Genomic DNA, 13,850 nt, shown 5'->3' with positions numbered 1-13,850 from the left:
TGCCCAGCATTTCCAGATCTGAGTGCTGGCAGCCTCACATGTCCAGTTCCTCTGAACTAGTTGAGTGATTAGGCAGGAACACAGTTTAAATGAAAACAAACAGAGCAGCAAAGCTTGTTAATGTCTCATTCATCAAGACTTGAGACACCATTTCTGGAGACAGCAGGCAGATTCCATGAAATTGTTGGGAAGTCACAGTGCAGTGTCTTGTAAGTGCAGTGACCATGATGCAGCTTTGATCTGAGACTGCAGGTGATTTATCATTAAAAAATAATCATTTGCCAACATTTGCTATGCTGTATCAATATAAGTGTAATATTTTTAGTGCAATGACATAAAGAGAGAGCATCTTTAGACGTAATTGATTCCATACAAATAAAAATATACTATGTATGGCATAAATTTCTTAATTTGAATTGAAATAGACACATGAATTTTGTTGGATCTGTTTTGTCAGTACAGTGTGGAAAAGCTCCGGGATAATTTTTTCAGATATTTGCCTACATAGCTAAAGAATTGAAAATTTTTTAGGGCAGTTACAGGCTTACCAGTTTTCAGATAAGTGGGAGATACCAAATAACCCTGATAAAATTCTGCAGATCATCCATCCATTTCATAATTGGATGAATCAGCGCTATTCTTTGGAATTGGCATGCTCTAGGAAAAAGATGCACATGTGAGATGACAGCTCAGATGTTTTAGTCCCTATCAAACTTTAAGGTTCAGTGTGGGCTAAGAGATAAATGCTGGCGTTTTGTATGCTGAATCTTGATAAACTTCTTAAATGAGAAGTTCCCTGGAGCATGTCTTGTCATCTGATGGTCTAGGTGGTTTTATGTCGATCTGAGACCCAGTCAGTCGTTTATTTTCTTTTCAGAAATTATTTAGTTGGAATATTTGTGGCAGAAATTGCAAGAAGAGTTATCAGCAGAGAATTTTCAAATATTGGTGTCATGAGAATCATTTGTAGGAACATTGTGTGATGTTCAGCAGTCCATGCTGTAAAGCTGAATGAAATCTGGTACATCCACACAGCCAGAACTTGTTATACAACACAGGGTAAAATTTCTAGTATCTTCCTCTTTCTTTTCAGACTTTGGTTGTTTCCAGAGCATAGAAATAATTTGACTGGCTGTGTGCTTTCCATCTAACTGGTGTTTGTTGGGACAATGTTCAGATGGGAAGTGAGGCCAGGTTCCCCCTGCTGTGCTATTCCATTTTAGCAAACCGCTGTCATCTCAATACCAACTGTCCTGTTTTAAAACAACAGCACAGCGGGAGGATTTGTCCCCCTGGATTTAACTCTCCTCCACAGTGTAGATATCTGTGTTTGAGATGGTTGTCTAGACTGCCTTTAGCCAATGCAAATAGGTCAGATGAGTCACACTTGTCTTAAAAATCTATTTTAGGATATGATGAATTCTGCCCTGAAAGTGCTGATTTCTCTCCCTTGACTTTTAGGGAGGGGAGTTGAGAGAACAAACTCACTTGTCTGTACTTATATGTGTCCAAAATGCTGTGAGATTAATCCAAACTGAGGTGTACAGAGATCCATAGAGTTAAGAGTACCCAGTTGAAAAGTTTTAAGGGTTTTTGCCTTGAGAAACAACATGTGAGCAAGTCAGAAGCAAAATCATTTTAATCATCTCCAAGTGCATGTGCAAATATGGAACAAGGTTACCTTGTTCTTCTGGAGAGGTGCTTCTCTGCTTAGGCATTGCAGTGCAGTGGAGACACAGGCAGGCATCTGAAGGGTTGATGGCAGGAGAAAGGTGTTTCAATATCTGCCTGCAGCATAAAGTGGTTTAAGTTACTGTTTTCACTGGGATCACTTTTGAAAAAAATGATGGGTAATATGGTGGCCAGTGAGTTACAAGGGCTCTTCTCTTGTGTGTCAAAAACCATGAAGTTTTAGCTACAGATATTTCTGTAGGCTTCATTTTCACTTATCTACAGCTCATTTCTATACTGCACATTCTCTCTGCAATCAAAATACCAAAATATCTGTCATTTCTGTGTGATTCTTGTAGGTTGAGTTTATAAATATTTCTTGGGGCTACAGGAAGGGAAGAAAAGCCAGAGTTCCCTGCTGGAAAATGGCAGGTTTTGCTGCTATTTTATCCTTTTTTTTCCTATGATATTTGATTTCACTGCCTGGGGAACTGCTCCTTGTAGATTGAAGTATTGATAGTGTTAGATGTTTTTTGCTTAAATGGTGTTTCTCCTCATTTTATGTTGTTTAAATCTTAATGTTAATGGTGGTCTTTAATTTAGAAAGATTATCCCTCACCCTGTAGCTGAGCAAGGAAAAAAGGTAGTGCAATAAAGCTAGAGATTAATGACTCATTTAAAGTTAACATATGTGCTGCAGCAATGCTGAAGAAAACATTTTAGCCAGTGATTGGAAATGTTCTTGTTTGTTCTTTTTCTTATTATTTGGTCTTTTTATAGCTCTTCTTCATAATATTTTTGTTTCAACTGCCTTTGTCTTAGTCATATGCCTACTCACTTGCCAAAGCAGGGGGTTTATTTTTTTAGCTGCTAAACCCCTATTAATTACCTTAACTCCTTCAGCCAGTGGGGGAAAAGGTGTTGTAAGGAATAGGTCCATGGTCTTTTCTGCAATGTATTTACTTGACCCATATTCTGAGCAAAGAATGTCAAAGCCACCATCTTCTCCACACAAGCTTGCTAGATCTGCAGTCTGTTTCCTTCTGGTTTTCAGGAAAATGGCTCAGCACCTTTGACTTGTCAACAGTGTTCTTCCCTCACACCTCAGTTGTTTGAAAGACACCAGGTGTATTTTTGTTCAGTTATCCTTTGTGTACAGAGTACATATTTTATGCTGTGGAAAGCCATTGTCATATTCTAAAAAACTATAGATGGGTCAGTCTTTCTTTACTTTTTGAACTGACTTTGACCACACTCTGTGGAAAAAGTAGCTGAACCAGTTTTACCAGAATCTCATTACAGTTGTCAGTTTTGTTTAGGAAGTTCAGTTGCTGTAGTTTTATTTAGGGAGTCCTGACTGCACATCAAATGAAAAGTATAATAGCATGAAATTGCCACTGTGCATCAAACAGCATAATTGTCCTAGAATTCAATACAAGCCAAGTTTACTATTGGATAAAAAAATAAATAATGAAACAGTCAAATGCAAATGGTGATTGTAAGTGACAGTTATCTGGCAGATGGGAACTGGCCAAATGCCTCTTCCCTAATGCCTTGTGTTGTCCTTGTATAGTTTGGAGTGTGTGTTTGGATGGAAAAAAAACCTGGAGTGATTGAAGAGCACATGTTATGTGGAGTCCATCAAACTCAGAATGAAAATTGGACAATTTTCTTACCACTCTAAGAACTGCCAATTATTTGTGTCAGATGCTGTCTGCAGTAGCAGGACACTGTTCCTACCAATACCATTTCACCTTAGTTTATGTCCAGTGCCCTCCCTATTTCGTCATCTGCACTAAGGGAAGGTGCAGGGATTTGACTGGATGCACATGGCCACCAAGTCACAGCTGTATTTTCCTTTTGCTGCTTTCCAGTCTCCTTCCAGTTCTCTTCTTGTTATATTTCAGTTTTCCCATTTTTTCTTTTCCATACTCCTTCCAGGTTAAAATTCTGTTTCAATGACAACGAAGCAGTAACACTTTTGGTCTCTGTTTGTAGTCTGGCTCCCTGCATCCCCACAAATACCCACATGAGAAGGCATAAAAGCTAAAAACAATGAGGAGGAGGTTTGTGCAAAATCACAGTGGCTCCTGAGTATTTGAATTAGTCTTGGATGTCTGCTGTTATTTCACACTGCCTTGTTCTTGTACTGAGTAAGGGCTAGGAAGGAGGCAGAGAATTTTGCACTATAGGATAAATCAATTCTGGAGCTCCTCTCTCTGAATTGTGCTTCACCTCTCCCTTTGGCTCACTGCCAGTGAAACTGCATAGCAGATCACTAAATAGGAAGAAATGTAATTTTCTAGTATATGTGTAATTGTGTGTCACTGAAAGGTGAGAGTAACACAGTGCTTTTCATAGTTTCATGTAATGCTTGTAATTTTGTAGAAAAATTGAGGACTGAGTTGAAAGGCAGATGATTGGGCAACATCTTCCTGTTCCTGACAAGTCTGCACTGGGAGCTGTGAAGCCTTTCCACAAATGCTGACACCAGTGCTGGAGTTGGATGGTGATTGATTGGAGGCAGTGATAAGTGCTGTAATCTCCTTTGCTGGCTTTGCTGCCTCTGGAGCTTCCTGATGGATGTGTTTGACATCCCATGGATACATCTGCAGACACAGCTCTCCTCAGTGTGGCTACAGGCAAACTTTGCTGGAACCCCATTAGGTACTATAAGGTGGCTTCTGTCAGAAAGCTTCATGAAAACATTTCCACTGCAATTTCATTTTGGAGCTAAAACCAGGAAAACCAGCAATTTGGCAGCACAATTAAATTTCTTCCTTCTGGGATTGATGTGGAATTACATCTTGTGTATCTCAACATCAAAGGTACTGTGGTGAAACTCAGCAAAGGCATGACTGATATTAGTGAAAAGGGGAATATTGCCAACTGTCTTGAGCCCAGTGATGACAAATTATGTGTCTGTGTGGTTTTGTGCCTCTTGTGTGTGGGAACTACAGTACCATTGCAGGCATATTAATTGCTTATATCGTTATCCACTAACATGAGCTCATGATTATGTAGCAACTGATCAGAGATTTTTACCTCATTTCCCACTGTCTGATTTAATGGTCTGTAATTTCCTTGTCTCTGATTGAGATGTGTTACTGGGTTATTTAATCAAATCCTTTAGCTCAGTTATATGTATGTGAGATGCTGTGTGCAGAACTGGTAATTTCCTCACTGCACGAGGTCTGCTTGTTCTGGATCTCTTTTTGACAGCCTTCTGTAGGACTGCACCATTATTTCTGACTCAGCCATCCCACCACTTGGCTGGTGCTGGCAATGCCTTGCAGTGTCCACATAGTCTGCCCCATGTTGTTGAAACCAATGATGATGGAGGCGTTGCTGCTCTCTTCATTAAAAGTCTTTGTTCTTTCCACAATCATGGTGAAAAATAAGGAAATGCTCTTAGCCACAGTGCTAACAGTCAAGAGCTGCTCACAAAAAGCCTTGGTAGACCTTTACATCCACTTTTTTCACCATCACATTTTTCTTTGCTGGTTTCTTTTTGGTCCTTTTCATCAGAATGCTTTAGCTGTGCACTAAGGAGAAGGTTAACACCACAGTGTCAGTTTTGAGCACAGCATTGGAAAGGTGATTTCTCTGTGTGCTCCCCAGCATTTTCTTTTCAAGAAGAATGTGATCGCACTCTGCACTTTCAGTTTTAACTTTCCAGGCATGTTTTTGTTAATGGTCAAATTCATGTGTGGGAGTTGCTGTTGCGCAACTGTTGCTTGCCAACAGAGCTACTACAGCCAGACTGGCTGTAAAACAGTAATCAGCTTCCTGGAGTTTGAAGTCTAGAGTTGGGCTTGGTTTGTTTTGCTTTTTAAACAGCAGATCCTCCAGTGAAGGAAAGATAATTAGAAGTGTGATAGGGAAGTGGATTGATCTTGACATGTGTAATTTCCTTGTGGATACAGGAGTGCACTGAAGGCAAATCAGTGTAAAGCAACAACGTAACATCATGTCCTTTGGTCGTAGAAAGGAGCAGAGATGGCTGTTGTGGCAGCTGCGGGGTGACAGAATCCCTGGCAGCTGTCGCCTTCCACTTTGCCTTCCCCTGTAAAATTGGGTTTGTGTCTCTCCCCAGCTCGTAAGCAGGAGATTATCAAGGTGACCGAGCAGTTGATTGAAGCCATCAACAACGGGGACTTCGAAGCTTACACGTAAGCTCCTCCTTTGGAGGGGGTGAGGACAGCTGGGGTATTTGACACTGTCTGTGTAAATATGCAAATTTATGTGTGAGTGCCTGTGCTTGGAGTTAGGTACTGTTGAAATGTCTTCCTAGATGACCCCATGAAACACAAGATATGTGCATGGCTGCTTTTCCCTGGCTTCATACATCACCAGTTTCAGAAGAGCTGCTAGTATAACTCCAGTGTAGTTAGAAGAAAATATTTAAATCTGGCTTACATCATGATGTGAGGTGTAAAAAATATCCCTTACATTGCACAGCCACGGTTTTCATTGTCACAAGTAAAAATTCCTACTTGTAATAACATTGACTTGTGGGTCTTTTTTTCGGTCAAAACATGATTTATGTGAAATGTGGTCCACTCCAAGTAAGCTGCCAAATTTACTAATTGAGCTGAAACCAGAACTCCATGCCTGCTCCTGATGTTAAGTGTGGTTCTTTTCCTATGTGATGGCATGAGTAGGTGAAATGTTTAATAGGCATGAAAGAAACAGTTTAAAATTATCTCTCCAAAGCAGTGATCCCTAACCACGTGTGCTCATTGCAGAATTTCCTCTTTTCCATAGAAAAATCTGTGATCCTGGCCTTACATCTTTTGAACCTGAAGCTTTGGGTAATCTGGTAGAAGGGATGGACTTCCACCGGTTTTACTTCGAAAATGGTAAATATTCCATTTTCATCTCCGAATCTTCATCTGTTCCTTGTGACTGTGTGTCTCTCATCTAATGAGCTTTTTGGTCTGGGAGTTAGTTAATTGGCTTGGGCAGGGGAAGGGAGTATTATTTTTTTTCAGAGTTCTGCTACAGGTGTTTTTCAGTCTGCTGCTGCTGTGCTCATTCACACATCACAGGGCACCTCAGAGGGCAGAGGAGAATTTCAGGTATTTGGAACTAAAAAATCAAAATTAAGAATGAGTTAAGAGTTGAATTATTTTAACTGAAAATATTGGGTACAAATGTCATTAGACGCAATAGGGAAACTGAAACGTTGGGAAATGCCGGGTGGTGCCCTCCACTTTATATAATCCATATATGTGCATGTGTGACAGTGTTTGCAGGGGTCTTAGGATGAGGGAAGAGACGAGAATGTTGACTCCACGTTTCAGAAGGCTTGATTTATTATTTTATTATATATATTTTATTAAAACTATACTAAAGGAATAAAAGAAAGGATTTCATCAGAAGGCTAGCTAAGAATAGAAAAGGAATGATAACAAATGCTTGTGACTGACCAAGTCAGTCTGAACAGCTGGACTGTGATTGGCCATTAATGAGAAACAACCACATGAGATCAATCACAGATCCACCTGTTGCATTCCACAGCAGCAGATAATCAATGTTTACATTTTGTTCCTGAGGCCTCTCAGCTTCTCAGGAGAAAAAATCCTAAGGAAAGGATTTTTCATAAAATGTGTCTGTGACATGCATGGATTAAACATATTTGCTCATTAAGTAGTGTATAGTAAGTGACTGTGCTCATTCTACAAAATATTTTAGTTGTAGGTATGATTATCATAAAACCCTAGCTATGATTTTGTATCTGCTAAGCCTGAGATGTTTGCGTGGAAAACAGGTTGGCATGAGTTCTTTTGGCTTACCCAGAGCAAATGTGGTTTCTCCTGTGTGTATTACGTGTGTGTGTGTGTGTGTGTGGTAGCTCTGTCCAAAAGCAACAAGCCGATCCACACGATCATCCTGAACCCTCACGTGCACCTGGTGGGCGAGGACGCGGCGTGCATCGCCTACATCCGCCTGACGCAGTACATGGACGGCAGCGGCATGCCCAAGACCATGCAGTCCGAGGAGACGCGCGTCTGGCACCGGCGCGACGGCAAGTGGCAGAACGTGCACTTCCACCGCTCGGGCTCGCCCACCGTGCCCATCAAGTAAGGAACTGCCCCAGCACCAGCTCACTCCTCCTAGGCACACCACGTAGTCCAATAGCTGCTTTGGGCCTTAAAAACCGCGAGCCGTCCTCTGGCAGTGTCATTTTTTGTGGTTGTTCATTATGTGTTATACCCACTGCTGTGTGTAGTGTTGGTGACAAGATTTCTAAAATAATGCGCTTTTTTGGTTGTTGTTTTCTACTCTGATGCCCACCGATCCAACTCGGTCCCTGATCTGACAGCTTGAAGATCAGGAAAGTGTTTTAAGCTAGAGAAAGCTTGATAGAAGTCACACAAAACAGGATTAGAAAACCTAGAATGCAATTGCTGGAAAACCTGGGAAAACAAAAAGCAGTAGGATATATGGAGCTGTCAGAACCAGCAAGTTTCAAGTAAAATGCATCACTATTAGGAAAAACTGAAGTTTGACTAATATTTAGAGTGATTTCCAGCCACCTCTACTTTCCCAGGCCTAGGTATGTTCACTGCAAGTTGGGTTTTAGCCAGTTTACACATTTACCTTGTAAATTGAGCCAACTCAGTCCCTCTCACATTCTTATCTCTTTCCCCACACTCTCTCTGCCTAACTGCTGAGTATTCCTTGTTGGGCAGTTCTGACATCCCCATGGGACAGTCTCTCATCTCTCCCATCAGCATTTCTCTCTGCTGTTCATCCAGGCCCTGCCACACCCTCAGAGTCAGGCAGTGACCAAGTTCTTTGAACCACATTGTCACCAGGGTTAATGACAGCACACTCGGGGCTGCAATAACAAAATAAAGAGTCACAGCTTGCTCAGGAGGTTCTGCTCAGGCCATTGGCTTCTCTGCTTCTTCAGCAGCCTCTGCAAATGAGCTCAAACCTCAATGACTGGTGGTTTCCCAAATAGGCAGCCTGATCCAGGCCTGGCTTTGCTCAGTTGTGAGTCCTCTGTGTAGAATACAATTCCATTTGCGTCAGGTGTCTTAATGTGGAGAGTGGCTGAATTTCCTGGCATGGATGGTAAGGGCTTAGATTTCATCTTTTGAACCATCATGTCTCATATTTTACTCCTTGCAACACTGTTCTCCTATATAAAATAATACTTGATGAAGTAAGAAATAAGGTAGAATGAAGTGTTAAACTTCCATGGTGATGATTTTGTATTATTTTCTTATTTAGGAAAAAAGAAATTTTATTACTTAGTGATAACTTTTTATTTCAAAATATGAAGCCAATGGGAACAGGAGCCAAATGTTTGTATCTGCATTCCAGCTGCACTGCCAGTGTTTCAACAGATAGTATTCAAAGAGCAGTTACTCTTCCTTGAAATGCAGTTTTAGGTAAATCTTTGAGGTCTTCAAAAGGAGTTTGTCAAGGGATCTGAGCTGGGTGTGTGTAGAACCAGAAAGCCCAAGTGAAGCAGGTTCACCTGGCACACTGCACCCTTGAAAAGTCAGTTTTTACAGGACAGTGACATGAAATGGACTAGAGAATCATTTAATCTTTTCCTCTGACTTTTTTTCCCACCTTTGTCTTTTTTGGGAGGTATTATAGGATGTCCTTTGCATCTGCTTGTGCTCCCTAATAAAAATCTGGATTTCTGTGACTGCCAAGGGTGGAAGGAGAAGAAAAATCACCACGGAGTAATTTTTTTGCAGTTGCAGAGTGGTTTCTGTATCGGTGAATCTTTTGAGCCAATGGGGTCAGACAGATGAGATTGCAGGATTGCAAGGGGTGTCCAAGCTTAAGGGGTCACAGAGGAGCCTTAGAGCCAGACTGAGGCTTAAGGAGAGATTCCCTGAGTTAGCAGCATAGCCCTACATATGTAGCATTGGCAACAATATCACATAAATCCCATAACCAGCTCTCATCTTGAATTCAGGGGAGGCTTTTGGACTTGCTCCTACCACTGTTCCAAAATAGCGTTGGTCTGATGGTTCCAAGCCTTGCTTTCCAGTGTAAAATTCGGTCATCTTCAGGATATCCTTGATTCTTCTATGCCATGGTTGTTCTGCTGCGCTAGTTAGGTGTGCAGACATGAACTGGTTTGTAGGAATGCTGATCAGATCATTGCCACCTTCTACTTCTGTAGGGTAAACAGCTAGCCCTACCTCAGATGGCTTTGTCTGATAGGATCTCCATTTTCCTATTACTTTATCTCCTTACTTTTTTTGTTGGAGGTTTGCCTTTCCATTAGCTTGGTTTCTTCTGAAATGCTCTGTCCAGTTGTAGTCAGGGCTTTATTTAATTCCCCAATATCTTCTCCTTGCTCTGTTCTTGCATGATTTTTGGACTTTTGTCATCTGCAACGTATCTCAGACAGCCACCTATTTACCCTCAACTCTCATTTCCAGCCAGTGAGTACAAAGAAATTTCTACAGAGCTTTGCACTTCCTATTATTCCATGTAATATTTTTGGATTACCCAGCCCTCAAGGTTATTTGGTTCTCCTTGCACAATGCTCCTGTTTTCTTTTCTTTTTATAGTGCCTTCCACCTAAGTGTCAGTATGCTATATGAGATCAGTCCTACTGCTTGTGCTCAGCACTAGGGAGTCTGCTCTAGGCTGATGACTCCCCTTTCAGCACAAACATTGCCATTCTTTCTTTATTCCCCATCTTCTAAGTCTGACTGGGAGATTCCCATGTAGCACCTAGCTAGACCCATCTTCTTCTATAACTCATCCTGAACATTTTTACACTGTCTCATATTTCACCTTTGCTTTTCCCAGTCAGAGCAGCAATAACTCCATTCTGGAAAACTAAAGGAACTTAATTAACTTATTGTTCTAGTTCCTTTATTTGAAATTTATACAGTCTACAGCTACTTACTTAATTATTACCAATGCACAGTAGTTAATAATGGCAGTTCCATAATAAAAAAGTATTTTACACATCATGTCTGAAGATGAATTTCAAATCTAATAAAGTTGCAAAAACAGTTATAGCTGTGATCTGCTAGACACAGTATCCCAGATGGTGTTAAACCAGTTGCTGCAAGCACAGAAGATTTCTTGTTTTCAGGAAGGAGTGTGCATAAGTCTAAGGATAGAACTGAGCTCTTTGGTAGCTATAGGTACAGGGAAAGGTTACCTTGTGGCAGAGAACTTACTTGAAAAAGGATATGAGCACAAGTATGTGTTTAGTTTATAAACAAATTTTATTCATGGTTTTGCTGTGAGTGAGATGGGGCAAACTTGGGTTTCTGTCTGGTCCATGGTTTCTCTGTGAGTGATAGGAGTGACGGTAGGAAATTGTTCTCTGTATCCATGTTCTTAGGGACCTGTGCTAATGTGTTTCTGCAGAGCTGTCTGCTTGTCCTCGGAGACTGCACCTGCCCAATATGGGCGGTCAAAGGGCTGCTGGGCTAGAAGTGACTCCCTAACCTAACTTCAGCCTCAGTGAGGCTTATGTTCCCTCCCTGATCACTGCTCACACCTTCTTAAACTTTGATAAGCGCACTGCCAGAGAGCAGGAATGCAGAGTAAAGAGTTTGTTCTGTGTTTGTGCAGTGCCTAGCGCAGAGGGATCCCAGCACGGCTCCAGCCCCTAGATGCTACGGTAATACAAATTATGCTACAACCTCAGTTAGCTCCATACTTGCTTCCAGCTCCTTTCCCTTCCTTCTCTCTCTGCATTTGGCCCTGGCATATCTTGCATGTGAATGACACCTGATTCTTCCTTGGCACTTGGTCTAATCTTTGTACAAGAGCCTCAGTCCATGGCAGTGCCTGCGATGTCCATGCTGAGGAAGTGAAGTTACAGCCAGAGATTCACGGCTGAATTCTACCCTTCCTTCCTTAAGGAATCCCTTAAGACACTTTGGCTTCCTGCCTCAGCTTTCTTTTTTATTTTCACAGCCTCTCTGGCATCTTGTAAAGATGGAAAATGTCTGTTAAGTGGTTTGGTAAATAAAGGAATGCTTTGCCTGAGTGAAGGTTTTTTCCCTTGTTTTTCCCCCAGTATCATGTTTAGTGACCTCGACAAGATGGTTTTTTTTCAATAGCATTGGCTAACACTTGAGCATGTGTTGTTATCTGGTGGTGATGTTACCTCAGTAATGGAAATCTGTTTGTTTTTTTTCTCCTTCCTCCTAGCTAAAAATATCAGCGGTGCCGCTCTTGCATTTTCTGTACCCAACGCACCTGGTTGATTACCATCTTGGCCATCCCGTTCTCTTCATGCATGTTTCTGAGTGCATGAAGTTGTGAAGGTTCTTCATGTAACACATTTGTGATGCACCACGTTGCTGTATATTCCATCTGTACACTGTTAACATTTCAATGAAGGTGATGTTCCATGCAAATAGAGAATAACAAGGTGTAAAAGACAAAAAAGAGATATTGGATGGACAGCAGTAGACACACATACATTTTGTCACTTGCTCCATTTATGCCAAGACATAAATTTTGACAGACAACTTTAAAATCTAACGTGTTTATTAAAAAAAAAAAGGAAAAAAAAAAGAAAAAGTATATTTTACCGTCTTTTTTTAAGAACTGGTTTTTGACTCCTTCTCTTCTCCTGAGTCCCAGGATTTTGCTTTGGTTCTGGCAGGAATGGTTAGGATTTCCGCTGGCAGCTCCATTACTGTAAAACAGATTTTTATCCTAGATGGACAAAATCACTGATAAATGGGAAAGTGTTAATATCTTGGCTTTGGACCAGCTGCAGCCTTTTTAGTTTATTAGTCTTTGTAAACTGGAAAAATCTCTTCATTGCTGGCCTGGCCACTCCAGAATTAACTGTCAGTGTTCTGGTGAGTCAGCAACTTCCGTTTTTCTTTTGAGTCCTTTTCGCTTTCTTATTTTGCTTAACTGAATGGTTCTGTTGGATAATTAAGCAAAATTAAAAATTGTAAGGAACTAAGTGATAATTGAGAGACAGTTTTTGAGGATTAAAATGGAAGGAAAGAGAAAGATTTTTATCGCTTTTAGGATGTACTGTAAATTTTTTAAGGAGGCTTTAATAAATATAATATGTGGGTTAATGTATAGACCAGTTGTGTGGATAATATACTCAAGAAATATTAGGCCTTAAAGCTAAGTATGAAGAGTTTACTTACATTACACTGCTGCTGTTGCTTCTCTGGAAATGAATTACGGAGACATCGGTTTTCCGTGGAACCCTCACACTTTACCACAGGTTTGTGTCCCGCCCCCTCTTGCCCTCAGTCCACTCGTGGTTTCTCAAGCCCCCCTGGCAGCGCTCCATGTCGAGGCCGGTGATCCCGACAGGCTTGTCCCGGCTCCAGGCCGAGGGTGGAACGCCGTGCTGGCAGCACAGAATGCAAACTTTGCGACAGGGACTGGTTCTCCTTCCCTCACGTTGCTGTAAAAACACACCCTGGCAAGAATTTCAGTTTCTTCCCTTCCACTGTTGCAAGAAAGGCCAGGCTGGGCTGCTCCTGTTCTCCCCGTGGTTCTGTTGGCAGCAGACTCCTGCTCCCCACAGCGCTGTACAGTGCATGGTGTCTGAGTCAGTGTCCTTTTTAGCCGTCCAAAATTTACAACTCGGCAGCCAGAACTTTTTAAAATGGGAAAGCTTCCTAATTTGTATCATTTCACCTTTCTGTGTTGATTACTAATCAGAAGCAGTTCTTAAACATGTTGATGTTGTTACTAGTGGATGTATGGTAGATGGACTTAAGCTTCTCTGATAATTACTACATGATTTTAAACAATATATATTTAAAGTAAGCATCTACAATAAATGTGTTGAGCCATATTAACCTGCCAATGGGATCTGTGAAAAAAGTAATGGCCTCATTTTTTTCTCATTAATTTCTTTTTCTTCTTTTTTTTTTTTTTTTTTTTTTTTTGGTGAAGCGGCTATAAGTGGCATAACTGTATTTAAAATTAACCAATTAGGTGTAGGGTGTTTTTTTTATACTTCTAACATAGCATGTGGTGTTGATGTATTACTGTAGACCAAGTTTGTCTTCCACACCAAGACGTGAGGAACTTGTGATTTGTTCTCTCCACCACAACTGAATTATACACTTCTGTCATTTTGGAACACTGCAGTTTACCATGGGACACAGTGTACATATTTCTTGCCATAATGGTAAATGATTGATATATTTAAGAATTAATAAATTTGTGATTTCTGCTGA

General features: G+C 41.0%; 1 protein-coding gene across 31 annotated transcripts in view; it reads left to right on the top strand.

Moving 5' to 3' along the window:
• Nucleotides 1-13,850, top strand: part of CAMK2D (calcium/calmodulin dependent protein kinase II delta) — a 120,015-nt gene extending 106,165 nt beyond the window's left edge. For 25 of the 31 annotated variants that reach the window (XM_063157189.1, XM_063157159.1, XM_063157158.1 and 22 more), the window contains 5 exons: nucleotides 5,768-5,843; nucleotides 6,439-6,533; nucleotides 7,529-7,757; nucleotides 11,248-11,296; nucleotides 11,833-13,850. In XM_063157189.1, coding sequence (XP_063013259.1) covers nucleotides 5,768-5,843; nucleotides 6,439-6,533; nucleotides 7,529-7,757; nucleotides 11,248-11,254 — 407 coding nt within the window. In that variant the 3' untranslated portion in view covers nucleotides 11,255-11,296; nucleotides 11,833-13,850. Of the gene's footprint in view, nucleotides 1-5,767; nucleotides 5,844-6,438; nucleotides 6,534-7,528; nucleotides 7,762-11,247; nucleotides 11,297-11,832 lie in introns of those variants that run through there. The other 6 variants (XM_063157190.1, XM_063157174.1, XM_063157161.1 and 3 more) reach the window with 2 other exon arrangements.

Source organism: Melospiza melodia, chromosome 5, assembly GCF_035770615.1.
Source record: "Melospiza melodia melodia isolate bMelMel2 chromosome 5, bMelMel2.pri, whole genome shotgun sequence".
Classification (NCBI taxonomy): Eukaryota; Metazoa; Chordata; class Aves; order Passeriformes; family Passerellidae; genus Melospiza; species Melospiza melodia.
This window is presented reverse-complemented; position numbering and strand designations above follow the sequence as displayed.